We start from the raw sequence: 14451 nt of genomic DNA on the forward strand, positions 1-14451 counted from the left end.
AAAATGGAACTTTTTCTGTACTATTTTCCCTTATCTAAATGTACTAGTGCAGTACATTCAGTATATGCACTTTATTTTTACTCTAGAGACCATCCATAGAGCAATGTAAATACAAGCTATTACTGTTAAATTATTTAAGTTTTAATGAGACTAAAGTACATAAAAATACATGAAAATCTCAATGAGATTTAAAGCCTGTTGGCTTTAAGACTGCTTAAGTTTTCTTGTGATTCAGTTTCCTGCACCAGGAAAAAAAATTTTCCCAGCCATACACTTAGCTGCCCATCCATGGGACTTTTCATTTCCATCTTTAATGCCCAGTTCTGGATGGTGGAAAGGTAAATTTTCTTGGCATTTGGAAAACTGGAGATTTTAATTTGTTTTTTATATTATGGAACTGTTGCACCCAAATAACATTTGAAAGCTGTGTTAGCAACTAAGTTGATTTTGATAAATCTCATTTTTTGCTGAGGGAACACCTACGCAGTTATATATTTTGGAATATATACTTTTTTTGATGTAGAGGGTGTGACCCCTGGAGAGGACAGGTATCAGCATGCCAGGATTTGGGCTGGACTGCAGGAGATGTCATGTTGGAACTGTAATGCTCTAAGCAAAACTGTATTTTTTGCTGGAAATGTACAATCATTGCAGTTCACTGTGCAGAGTTTTCCTGAGGCTGTGCATCCAGTACATCCAAGCATGACACGGGGGTTCATCCCACAAAGTGGAAAAGCTCTTGACTTGTAGAGTTTTTTGCTACAACCACTCATAACTGACATTTCTGATTTTCCCTGGTGTGCTGGAACTTCCTTTCCATTTCCCCACTGTGGCCTTTGCGTTGTTTTTCACTCCAGTGCAGTGGTTTTACTCTCAGTTTCATACAGGGATTAATAAGCTATCCAGGGAAAAGGCTGTTGTTAGCTGAGGGTGCTTTGATCAGTTAATCTCTTTGTTTGGAGGGCTGGTATGAGCTCTACGGTGCCTGTAAGAACTTCTTCCAAAACTGGTATAAATGGCAGTGCCTGACAAGCTGTAGCTGACCTGAGCACTGAAGAAGGCACTTAGTGCTTCAAGCAATGTAGAGCATTCAGCTGTACTGTCCAGCACATCTGTTGTTAGGTGCTTAAAGGTAAAATCAGATTTTATTACCAAAGTTACGTTTCCCCCCATGTTTGTGCACTTCTTGCGTTCGTTTTCGTAGTTTTGTTTTCTTTTAAAATGAGTCATTGAAACTTAGTCAAGGTGCAATTATATGCATTTCCATGAGATTATTTTGCTCTCTGCTTCTCCATATACCAGAATATTTTTGCAGATTTATATCTGAAAAATAGAAAGGTGTTTATATAAAATAGAAACACCTGGAGCAGAGGTGGCCCAGGAGGGAGTGCAGCCCGCTTTCCCCACAGGAGCAGCATCCTAATGTCAGTGCAAAGGAGCATCCTTTGCTTATTCAGGAAGAGATCAGGACTTGTATGACTTCCCAGATCTCAGGGAAGAATTTCCCTTTGCTTAAGAAAAAAAAAAAGAGGTGACGTGTCCTTTTCACGGCCTGTTACTCAGTAATGAGCCTCAGCTGATTTCTGCACAGCCAGCAAAATCCTGCTCCTTCAGGCAGAGGCAGCTGCTTTGCTGGCAAGCATTTTTACCACTCTTCCTCCCTTTTTTGTGGTCACAGTGGCTCAAGCTGCCTTTGGTAGTGCCCAGACAGCAGATCATGTCACCAGCTACCTCCTGTCTGCTTCACAGCTCCCTGCTCAGCTCTCCACATCAGGATTTTGAAAAGATTACGTGTGGGTTTGTGTAATATTACTGAGGTTTTTTTATCCCCAAGCCCATAGGGTTTATTTTGCATATTAGGGTTTGTCTTCCTAAGATGTTTCTGCAGAATATGAAACTTCACACATCCAGAAGTTTTTATTTTTTTCCTCAAGCATTATTAATGGTATCTGTTAGTAAGCTGATGTCTTTAACCCCCCCTGCATCCCGGTGTGAGTACTCTGAACTGTGTTGCTGCTGTGAGTCTTCTGGCAGTCCAAAGCTTTTTCCAAATTCCATTATTGTTACAAAGCATACTCTGGTGGATGTGCTGCTTTTCCTCTTCTGAGCCCTATAAGGATTCAGTCCTTTCCTGTGGGTGGGCTTTCACGTAGGAGCAGATCAGAGCACGTAAGGAGATGCTGAGCTGTAGCTCTGCAGGTTTCTACATCTGTTCCCATCCACTGCTGGGCATGGGGAAATGCAGGAGAGCTCCTTTATCCTTAGAAAGGGTTCTGCAAATTCCTGGAAGGCTGCAAGTGTCTCAGAAAGTTAAAATAGTCGATGTTTGGGTGTAAACCCTGGGGTGGAGGACGAGGCAGCGACAGCAACTGGGACATGCAGAGCTCCAGTGCCTGCTGTGAATGCAGCAGTTGGATCCCAAGTGCCAGGTTTCTCATCAGCTGGGAAGCAGAACAGAGCTGTATCCCAGATACCTGTTCAGTTAGTGTGAGATTGCATCTGTGCATGAACCATGGTGGGACTGCCTCTTAGTGCATGAGCACAGCCAGGTGAATGAAGTGTCCTGTGTGTAAATGCATACTTAAACCTACACTGGGACTTTATTAATCTTCTCTCAGCACTGAGCTAATTTTAGGCTAGTCAATAAAGTGATATTATATTTTACAATTGATTTTTTTTTTCCTTCTTTTTTTAAAAAAAATTTGTGTTAGAGGAACCTTCTTCTTCTTCACTCTGCTTTCCAGCAAACTCCATTGATCCTTCTCAACCTAAACACTTAAAGTTCAATTTAACATTTAGGGAGTAAAAGGTCTCCAAAGGGACTCATATCCATTGATTTTGTGTCAGAGTTGAAGAGCTAAAGTTTAAAACACACTGAGCCTACAGGGTAAAGCAAGCCTTGTGTTGTGGAACCACGTGGAGCTGTGTAAACTCATTCTTCCCCTATTGTTTTCCTGCAGAGGTTACAATAAAAGCACTTAAGGAGAAAATCCGAGAATATGAACAGACCCTGAAGAACCAAGCAGAGAACATAGCCCTTGAAAAGGAACAAAAGTTACAAAATGATTTTGCGGAGAAGGAGAGGTGAGTGTGTGTGTGTGTGTGTCTGGGTGTGTGTGTGTGTGTGTCTGGGGGGGTGTGTGTGTGTGTGTCTGGGTGCTGGGGAGGAGCAGAGAGGTATTTTTCTGTTTAATCTTCCCAGCCAGGACTGGTGGCTGGAGACAGCTCATCCATTGAGTGATTCCGAGGATTTATGCCTTTGACACGAGATCATTTGACACTCAGCTTTGCCCAGGAAAACAGTCAGGGGAGTGTGGAAGTGAAACAAGGACAGATTGTCTCTTCTCTGTGGTGTGGTGGTGTCACGTTCAGGAGGGTGCAAACCTGCTTTTATTCTTCCCTGGCTGTACTGTCCTCGGTGACACCCATTAGACACTCTGTGTCTTCATTAGCCTGTGTGTCACAGGCTCTGCAGCCCTGGGCTGGGGCAGATGAGCCACTGCACCCACAGCCAGGGCCAGGGATGCACCACCCCTGCTCCCCTGGGAATGCCTGAGACAGGGGCTGTCTTCCTGAATTATCCTGGGAAGGTTTGCATCTTCCTCCATGCCAAAAATAAGAAGGGTTTTCTTTATTTACTATCAATTTTTTTTTTTTTAAAAGACATTTTGGAAGCATTTCTGATCTTTTGCAAATGAGCAGGGAGTGTTTGATTCTTTAGATTGGTGGGCAAATAAATCAAGCAGGAGAAAACCAAGGGGCTAAAGAGGGAGTTCTTTCAGGCTGCATTCCCTGCCTTGAGAATTTATTTCTCCTGTGGAGCAATAACACTGAAGCTATAATGTGTTCAACATAGCGTGGAAAACCTTCAGTTCACGTGAGCTTTTTAGTTGGAGGGTTGATTGTTTAAATTCAGGGCTGAATGAGGAGAATCTACCAGTGAATGCAAAGTTTTTTTTTGATTCATCAATACCTGTGGTTGTTATTTAATAAGCAGCTTGTAAGCAATGGTTTTAGCAACTGCAATATCAATGTACTTAAAAATAAAACAAAGTGGCAGGTCATGGAATGCAAATAAAAGTGTGTGTAAGAGAGGTTTTGAGGTCTCAAAGTATATGGTTCAGCATGAAGGGAACTGATGCATGATTCTCGCTATAAATAGTTATTAACCTGGTCAGCAGTGTTGGAGAAGAAATTTGTGTACCCTGTGGAGTGCAGGCAGGATGCTGGTAGTTTCATAAGCCATTTCACAATTCCGAGATCTGCAGAATATCCTAAAAGCAGTGTTGTAAAAAAGCACTGCTCCTGGGAGATGTTGGAGCAGCTCCTTTCAAAGATGAGTTTTATAACTCCTGCAGCCTGGCCCTTAGCAAGGAGTGCAGTGGCTGCCTGGCCAGATGATGTAAAAATGAGTTTGACTGACACAAACAAGAAAACATTGCCTGTGGACGTAGAAATGTGAGCATATTAAAGTTTTGCTCATGTTCTATAGAAAATATCACTGAGAGATTTGTTTTGAAATATGTGTGTTTTCTTAAAGAGTAGCTAATAATATTGCTGCATTTGGCACCCATTACAGCTCTGATGAAACAGCTGCTGCATCTATTCACTCTATCAGTTATGGCAACAAATTCCTTCATTATGACACTAAAATGGAAATGTATCATTCTTCTTGTACTAACTTTGTACAACAGAGGGTGCTTGGTGACAATTTTCTCAATGTGTGTGACATTTCCAAAACAAATTATGCTCAAGAAAACCTTCCACTGAAGTTGTCATTTATGTAGCAGTCAACTCTTTATAATGTTCACAGCTTATGTTATGAGGTGGCTACACTGTTAAAATTTTAATAAGTGGGACCACGAAGTAGGAGCAGCATCTCACAACGTGACAGCATTTATGGGTCCCACGGAAGCACCTTGGAGCCTCTGTGGTGTTGGCAGTTGTCTCCTTCCAGTTGAGACATTTAATGGCTCCATCCCCCAAATCTGCAAGGCACAGATGAGTTGTTTGCTCTGCTCTCACCTCTCCTCTCCCCTTCACAGAAAATTGCAGGAGACCCAGATGTCGACAGCCTCGAAGCTGGAGGAAGCCGAACACAAAGTTCAAGCTCTGCAAACAGGTTTGGCATGGCTTTTGTGACCTTTTCCAGCTGATCAGGTGGGAGGTGAGAGGACAGGGATCGTTGGGTATGTCAGGACTGGGTGTGGAGCAGCTCTTGGCATGCAGGGAGGTCCAGCAGAGCTCAGATGTGCTTTGTGAATCAGAGCAAACACTCCTGTTGCAGCTGTCAATGGCAAGTAACAGGGACAAGGCCATGGAGCACACACAGAACATCCCTGGAATTAGAGCAGGCCATGGAGCTTACCCTCCACGTGTGTTCTGCTTCCACACATTTCCAAACTGTGATAAGCATCTGTACTGAGCAGTGTGAACCCCATTTCTTGCCTGTTGCTATGACTTGCCATTAATTTTCATCTCTGCACACTTCAAAATTCCAGGTCTGGACACATTTGGCTTTGTTTACTATGAGAACAGAAGAAATTTTATTCCCTGAACTACTGCAATAAGTATTTCAAAGGAATAAGCAGTTTAGCCAGCTTAATAAGAAACTAATAATGTCTAGCTTGGTCAAGCAGAAACTGGAAATTTTTGCAATGTAACAGAAATACTGTAAGAAATTGTGAAAAATGTCAAAACCCAATGGTTTTTTCTAAGCCATAATGGTTTGCCTAGGTAGAAAGATAAAACTAAGGAGGTGTATAGCTTTTTTTTTTTCATCAGGAGATGTACAGCCTTATTTATGACTGAATACTGCTATTTCAGTACTGTAATGCTTCATGTTTATGCCTTTTAGCCTTGGAAAAAACCAGGACAGAACTATTTGATCTGAAAACAAAATACGATGAAGAAACTACTGCAAAGTAAGATTTCCCTGTTTTCTTTCTGTGTCTTCCTTCAGGGTACCACTGATTTTTTTGTTTTGCATCTGTCTGTTGGAGAGAGATGAGATGAGGGAGGCTCAGGCATCCAAGTTTTTGGAAAACATGGTCATAATTTGGCCTCCTATGGAGAGATTATTAATTTTTATATTTTCTTCTCCCCAACAAGACACTTCTGGCACACATGCTGCTGCATTCCTGGTTTCATTCTCAGGTGCTTCATCTGTGTATCTCTTACCCTGTATATCTCTTGTATTTTATTTAGAAATAAGGTATTCATTGTGATCTTCCCATCTTGGTGAAAACAAAGCTTCATTTAGTACAGGATTTCTGTTTGATTCTTAGGCACCCTGGTTCTTTCTGCTTTTGGGGTGGTAGTCCTTGCTCTGCCAGGTTCACCCCTAATTACAGAGAGCAGCATTTTGGGCAGATTTTCCTTGTTTTCAAGTAGAACATGAAGGTAGTCTTAAAAATATATATTCTTGTCTTCTTAATAGCTACTGTTTCCAATTATCCTCTGGTTTTATTAACCATCAGGGCAGGGAACAACAAAGGAGACAGACTGCTGCTGGTTTCCTTTGAACCCTTCATATTTAAGGAAAGTTAATAATGAGAAGGAATTCTCATGATCAGTGGGATTAAGCACAAAGAGTCATTTCAGTGTCTGGAAATGGGATGGGAATGAAGCAGCCATTTCAGATGGCTGGGCACTCAAGGGAAGGGCTGGGACTCAGTGTCACCTCCCTGTGCCCACTGCCCAGGGTTAAAAACCAGTCAAACTGGCACCAGTTTTGAATTTCTTACCCTGTGGTTCTGTGCCTGTTGAGGATCTGATTCCCCGCTGAGGATGTGGGGAACCCAGCCAGAGCTCACAAAATTCAGCCCATGGTAGTTTTAACAATCAGCATTTGGAGTTTAAACACCTTTTATGTCCTTCAGGATAATCTTTCAGGTGAATTTTTGGTCTGGCTTTGGAAGTCCAGTTTCCTTTGAGCTCCATGTAGGATGAGTTCCATGCAAGGGGATCAAAAGTATTTTTGTTCCCTCATTGATTCATCCCTCTCTAAGGGATGTAAACAAATGCTGGATCAGGTGGAGCCTTTAATTCCTGCAGATTGACTTTGTTTTTTCCTGCACATGACTGATATTGTTGCTGTTATTTCATGTTGCAGTTACTTCTGGGAGAACAGGCAGAGATCAGTGGTTGTAGGCACTGAACCTAATGACCTCTCGCCCTTTTTAATGTGTTTATTTGCAGAGTGCTTCATTTTCTAATACTGTTTCCCTAAGTGCTGTAATTTATCTTACACTGAGCAAAATCTGTTCTCTAAAATATTTGTTTGCATTTCTAATCTCACTCTTTTGGGGAGATTCACACAGAAATATTTGTTTTTTATATGATCTTGAGAATGACTCTTACCTAATTTATATAGAATTACATAAAATTAGTGGCATCTGCAGTAACGAGAAGTTTATTGTGTTCTGTAGCAAAATGATTATGGAGACTGGGTCTGGAATATAGTGGTCATGGAGCTGAATCCTGAAGCAGACATTAAGCTTGTACTTCATCTCCCAGACTAATGTACTGTGAAAACAAACTTGTAGGTCCTAATAACAGCAGAAATATTTTATCATTGTTTTGGATATTTATGGCAGCAATAGTTCTTGCATAACAACAGTCATCTGTAGCATTTGTAGCCCAAATTTTGCAATATGAAAATCTAGAAGAACATGAAAAGGGAACTGAATGTAGACAGTGAAATTGAGTCATCTATTTTATTTGTAAAAGCTGGGAGAAAGGCTGAAAACACCAATAAAAAAGGGTGAAAGACAGTTTGATTCTTTTCTTAAAAGAAGCCCTCTTTTGATCTAAGTCTGAAAAGCTACTTGTATTGCCAATTTTAATTTTATGTTTTAAAAACATGTGATTTTTATCTTAGGCCAGAATTGTTAGTTTTACAGATGCTTATTTGATGCAGATGAATTGGAGTGCCTTCAGGAAAAAAACAGATAATTGTCAATATTTAAAAGCTAACAGTGCTTTCAAGATTTTCAGTCTCAGAATAAAGCTGTCTTTCAACTACTTGAAACTTTGAAAATCTTTCAAACAAGGCAAAAAACCCCCAAGAAGCGGAATAATACAGAGTGAGAAGTCTTCATTATCAGCATTAAGGAGTCTGGATTTTATCCTGGAGACCAGTTGTGGTGATCTGAAAAGTTGGGAATCATTATGTCAACTTGTTTATCTTTTCACAATGTCCCATTCAAAGTACTCTACGTGCAAAGGGAGGGACAGAGGCACAGCCAGGCACCTTCAGATGAGATCAGTGGCTGGAATTAAAATTTCCAGCCCAATTCTGTCATCCCCACGTACAGAATTCCCAGCAGGTGGGTGTGTGCTGCCCCTGCCCCTTCCCTGAGCCCCAGCACAGCCCCGGGCTGGGCACTGAAGGTGTTAATGACAAAAAGAAGTTTATTATGTGCAGTCATTGCAGTTTGTCAGCTGGAATATCAGAAGCTGCCTTTGACAAGATGGCAGGAGCAAAGTTTTCCATGTGTAGGCTTGAAGTAAAATGTAATTAGCCTTTATGTGCAGAACAAGGATCCATTGATGAATACAGCTGGTCTTTGTTTTCTTCTGTCATTGAGTGTGGGAGGTAAAAGTGTTCTTCTTCATGTTTATTAATACAAGATTCCTTAGACAAATGGCAAGCACAGTTTAATATTTGTTGGAACACAGAGGGGCTTGCCAAAACAGTTGTTGTGTAAGAGGATTTCAAGGTTTTCAGATTATAATCATCTCTGGGTTAAATAAATGAATGATTACTCTGCCTTTTTCAATTAAAGAGGCACATCCTCTCTCGAGGCCTGACACTGATTTTGTTTGCTGTCCCACACGTTCCTATCAGCAAAACTGGGTTTAACCAACACTAATGAGTTTGATCTGGAGATTCTATCAGACCTGGAACCAAAAAGCAAATGCTGACTTGAGTTTCAGCAAAATTAAAGAATATTGGGGTTATTTGGGTTTTTTTTTTCTAGTGTAACAGACTTTCCATTTTCTTTCTTTGTAGAAAAAGAAACATTCTGTATGCATTTCCTCAGTTTTCCAGGGACAAACTGTTCTCTCTAACAGTGCTCTTTCACTTCTGGTTTGCTGCAGAATCCAAGCAAGTGCTTGGGATTCCCAGCTGAGTTCCCAGCCAGAATGGTTGGATTCCAGTTTTAGATCAATTCCAGAGCCACCTCTTTGCTCCGACCCCTGCTCTCCCCCAACCTAAATGAATTCTAATTGGAAAAGGACCTTGGGTTGCAGCACATACAGTAGACTTGTTACATTACTGTTAACATGTGGGTTGAGGCTCCCTGCCTTTGATGAAAGAAAATATCGAATTTCACTGAAATGCTCCATTTTCACCAGCCAGCTTTAAGTAGTCTTGTGAGGATTTCGGGTTCTGCCCACTCCTCCCTCCCCCCTCCCCAGTTCTGCAATAAAAAGCCTCCATAAACAACACAAACCAGAAAATGTTTAGGTTAAGGCTGTCAGTCAGGGCAGCTCTGCCACCACCAGTTCTATTACCAGTGGATTTTCTGAAAGATTCAGACTTTTTGTCCTTCTAAAAGTAGCACAGGAATGCAACGGAGAAGGAGCTTTTCATATTTACTGAAGCAGTCATCCAAACACAGCTACTTTCAATAACTTGTAGGAAAACATTTTGCCTCCAGTATATGGGCAGAGAATTGTTGTCCTTCCATAGATCAGACTGATTATTGTTTATTTTGGCAGCACAGCTAAGGATGACACAGGAGGATAATGGGAACAGGAGGAGATGCCTGTGTTTTTTGGCTCTCTGGGGTAAACTATGCTCTTCTTCCACATTATCAAACAGACCTGTCCTTCAGGCATCAGTGTAGAATAAAGTTCTACAGATGTGCTTTTCAGCATGGAAGGAGTGCTGGATTAGGCTTGGAGACAGGGGACCAAAAGTTTTGGAGAATTCCTGAAGAGTTATTTCTGCCTGGAGTTACATGGTGGAATTGAAGTACTCATGTGAAATCTTCTATTATATTAGGGCAAATCTCAGTTAACTTGGACTTCAGGAGAATAATTCCCAATAGATAGTGAGAATTGAATTATTTACTTTAATTTTATTTTAACAAATCTTTCTTGTTTAAGTGCTGGTTGGTGCCAATATATCACTTCTCAGATGTTTGTAGTCTTCCATTTTGATGGTGCTCAGGGTCAAACTGAATAAAAAATAAAGTTGTGCTCCCTCCAGCACCACATAATTACTGTGATAAATAGTCTCAGTGTTGCTTCTGCCCATAGAGCCTGAAGTACTATAGTTAGGGTGGTGGTGTTGGACATGACATGAAATAGCTTTTATTTGCTGTGCCTTTAAGGTCTTAAAGTTTCCTATTTCCTGTTCCTTTGATGAGTCATTAACTTCTAATGCTCAGCTTTGGAATTATTGCTGTATTTAAAGTGATTTCCCTAAAAACAGGAGATGGAGAACTTCATAGGCCATGTCTCTTTTCAGAGTTTTTCCCTCAGTTTCCTAGTCCTACTGCCCCCAGTGAAACCCCAGGATTGGTGGCAAGGAGAGGATGATAAACCAGGGAAGATGTTACAGACAGCTTTTTTTTTTAAGAAAAAAAAAAAAAAGTGAAGCAAAATTGAGTGTTTTGAATCTTACAGAAAGCTCTGTCTGCATTTAACATTTGAGGTTCAAAGTTTTAACTGTGCCTTACGCAAAACTCACCAGGCTGAAAGTCACTATTATGACATTATTATTTTGCTTAAAAACCTACAAGTGAAGATGAATTGAAATACTTTGGAGATCTGCTTCTTATTTTGACAAAATCTTTGGTGTGAAAGAGGGCTTGAGAGCCCATGTGCAAACCAGCTCTTTTTGTCACATTTTTGGTTCAGCCTGCAGTCACACCAGAAAAGCTGCAAAGTTGTATGGGAAGACAATTCAATGTTCCTGTAAAACACTTGGCATTAACTTTACTTTTGGATAGGGAAACTGAGGCACAAGGAGTGTGGTTAATGCCCAAAGGCAACAGTCAAGCCTTGGCTGGAGTCTAGAAATATGCAGACATGCAAATGATAGACCACAAGCTGACAAAAGGGTTATTTATTTTCATTTTTCATTTCTAAGGCTGCTTTTCTGAGAACTCCATATAAATGGAGCCATTGGAGTCAGTAGGAGTTCGTGCTGTAGCTGGGCTCTGGTGCCTCTTTTGTTGGACTTGTAATGCTTGCAAATTAGTTAATGTAACTGTCTGACTGCACCAAAGTGCCCTAGGTCCTCTCAGGGCTTTTATTTTGTTTGTGTTTTAATCTCCAGTGAGACTGTTCAGTTCTTTTTTCTAGTATAGCCTAAAAGCTGGTGTTATTTAACAGCCCAAACTAGAAAAACATAGCCTTAGGGTATTCCAGCATATTCTAGTCATCACCCTGTTATCTGTAACCTTGGGTTGACATGAGATCCTTAGATGGAAATCTTTAAATAAATGCAAAGCACTTTGGCTCCTGTGCCAGCCAGGCTGGGGGTCATCAGCCAGGGCTTCTCCATGGGAATGCAGCTGCATGGGGAGGATCTGTGTGAAGTGACAAGGGGCAGGAGGGTCCCTGTGTCCCTGTCCTGTCTGTCCCCACTTGCTCTTGTGGAGCCAGACCTCTCCAGGCTGGTGCAGCTCCTGGGTCCAGGGACAGAGGGACCAGAGTGTGTCCTGCAGTCCCAGCCTCCAGCAGGGATTGCCTTCCCCTGTGAGGCCAGCCAAAGGACATTGCAGCTTTTTGAGCCATCTCACCACAGCAGGTCCTTTTACCTGCAGCAGCTGAGCTTTGAAGGTGCCTGGGAGGGCTGTGTGAGGAAGAAGAGGAGCGAGTCAGAGGGAAGGAAAACCTCCTGGCAGAGGCACATCTGCCCCCAGCAGGGACAAGGTCCTTGGGCTTGCATCTGCCAGTCAGCTGAGCCTGGATTCCACTCTTTCATGTGTGTCTGCAAATTACAACAGTCTCTTTTTTATTTTTTTTTTCCAATGCAAAGTAGCAAATCAACAGAGTTATTTTGGTGCAGAAACTGCTTCCTGGCGAGGCCTTGTCTGTGACAGCAGGAGGGCACGTGGCTGTGCCTGCTCCAGCTCCTGCAGGGCTGGGATGGTGGGGGGAGGCGAGCAGAGAAACCCTGGGATCATCAAAAACAAATGGTTCAGCTGTTTCCAGTCAGGCCCTGCCCTGTGGGGTTACCATTTCCAGCCCAAAGCAGAGTTCTGCAGGAGGTGCTGAGTTAAACTGGCAGGTGCTGCACTGCTTGTCTCTACCTGGCCACGTGTGTAATGGGTGACTTCCTGCACTGGGGTGTGCTGGAAACTCTCCTTGTGCTCCAGGGATGGATTCCAGCTGCTTTTCCCACTCCCACGCAGGCAGAGCAATGAGTCAGGAAAGTTGCACTGTGCTCCCTCATTTATTGAAAGAGACGAGAACGTCCTGAACGAGAAGGGAACTTCAGGAAACTTAGTGAGACCCCAGGCACTAAAACTCTGTATCCTGGAAAACAGCCTCTTCCTTCTGCCTGGATCTTGTGTCCCTTTGGAGATCCAGGTGTTTGCTGTGAGAGCTGGCAGCCCTGCTCCCCAGTCCCATATTGCTTCATACAGAGAACTTTCATGTTCCCCAGTGCTTTCATTTGGGTTTTTTGTTTGCCTGTTCCAAGAACAGGAAGGTGTGAGCTATCACTGTCAGAGGCTGCATCTGGCACAACTTGCCTTATGGAAGTATCCCAATGCTGTTTCCTCATTAGCAAGGTTTTTCAGCATCTCATTAAACCTACATCTAAATATAGGTAGGTCTGAACCCATCCCTGCCTTAAAAAGTTGCTGTGATGCCCCAGCTATCAGCTACCTGACTGCAGAAGCAGGGATATTATCCTTTCCATAATTGCCTTAAAAAAAAAAAGTATTTCTGATTTGTGTCACCAGTTCATACTGTTGATGTTGAGAACTCAGGGGTCTTCCCATTTCTCAGGGTAAAGGCTACAGAATGAAGTCCTGTGCCTGCGTTGCTGTACAGGTCATCCCTGCTTTAAAACTCCCAATTATTTCTCCTGCCCACTCCCATGTAATTATTTGAGTTCCCTTTGAGCCCTTTTCCTCATGTCTGTGGCAGAAGCAGGGCTGGGAGGGAGGTGTCACCCCCAGCACTTGCACCCCTGTGTTTGCCCTGTGCTCTGGTTGCAGGAGAAAAGGGATTTTGGTCTGCAGAGTTGGGGCAGTTTTGGCAGCAATAAGGCCATAAAAGAGTGGCATTTCCAGTAAATCAGACTCTCCTGAGGAACAGTTGGAGCGTGGGGCAGGTCAGTGTGAGGGTGTGGATGTCAGAAGAGTGTGTCCTGCCTGGTTCAGCCCCCTCTGATCCTCCTGGAGACATCACTTAATGGGACCTAAGAAATATTGTCTCATTTACATATCTCTGATCTAATTAAAAGACAATAAGGCCATGTGGGATTGCAGTTTTGTGTCACAGAAGATATCTGGTGTGGGGGAAATAAAATTGCTTTATCTTGATGAGATTTTTTTAAAAGATAATGTTTCAACAAATAAGTTTAAAAAAAATACTGTCTTTGATCAGGAAACTGAGAATCCAGGACAGAACACTGACTCGGGGATTTGGAAGAGCTGGGTGTTGGCCAGCTCATGGAACAGAAGGGATAAGGCAGGATGGTGCAGACACTAAACCCAAGAAAAACAATAGACAACATGCAGGCCTGTTAATAACTTCATTAGCATTCATGTAAAGCATTAAATAAACAAATGCATAATACACAAATCCTGTAAGCCTGAGATTATTAACCCTTAATGCTTCTCTGGTGTTTCTGCAGGAGCAGAACAGAGCAGAGGCTGTGATTTTGTGCCTTGCCTCTCAGAGTTTTAATACCTTGAGAAACTGAGTCACAGGGAGATTGCTCAGGGGCTGGAATACTGGAAGACAACCAGCACTACAGCAAGGATCACAGCTGGGAAATCAAGGCAGTACACAGAGCAAAGGACTTCTGGTTCCCCTGTTTTGCTTGGATGCAGCTGCTTGGAACCCAGAATAAACCCCAGCTGATCAAGTCTTGCTTGCAAGCTCTAAGTGCCTGCTTGTAAGAAATTTTGAGCAAAAATTAAATTTGACTGAAGCACTGCCTTGGGGTTACTAACCTTTTGTAGCAGATTTTCAGTGCCTTTTAATAGCTGATCTTTGGTTACTCGTGGTCACCAGCTCTCCAGCCTGTCTTCATTCCTTCATGGAACTAATGAACTTTCAGCTGAATAGTGGGTTATTCCCTCCCCCACACAGGTTTTTATTAGTGAGGGGCTTTAAGCTAGACTGGTGTTGATTTGTTTTGTGCTGGGCATAAATCCCCTGGGTTCCCTGGGGACTGCACCCTCTGGATGAATTTCTGCCCTCCTGTCCCTCCTCATGGGGCTGAGCCCCTCGAAACCCAGATTGCTGGGC

At 42.5% G+C, this 14451-nt stretch overlaps 1 protein-coding gene across 10 annotated transcripts in view; it reads left to right on the forward strand.

The window, feature by feature from the left end:
* Window positions 1-14451, forward strand: part of CUX1 (cut like homeobox 1) — a 270952-nt gene that overhangs the window by 135853 nt on the left and 120648 nt on the right. For all 10 annotated transcript variants that reach the window (XM_053960856.1, XM_053960859.1, XM_053960858.1 and 7 more), the window contains 3 exons: window positions 2961-3084; window positions 5046-5122; window positions 5858-5924. In XM_053960856.1, the coding sequence (XP_053816831.1) occupies window positions 2961-3084; window positions 5046-5122; window positions 5858-5924 (268 nt within the window). The remainder of the gene's footprint in view (window positions 1-2960; window positions 3085-5045; window positions 5123-5857; window positions 5925-14451) is intronic.

The sequence above is a fragment of the Vidua chalybeata genome, chromosome 20, assembly GCF_026979565.1.
Source record: "Vidua chalybeata isolate OUT-0048 chromosome 20, bVidCha1 merged haplotype, whole genome shotgun sequence".
Lineage (NCBI taxonomy): Eukaryota > Metazoa > Chordata > Aves > Passeriformes > Viduidae > Vidua > Vidua chalybeata.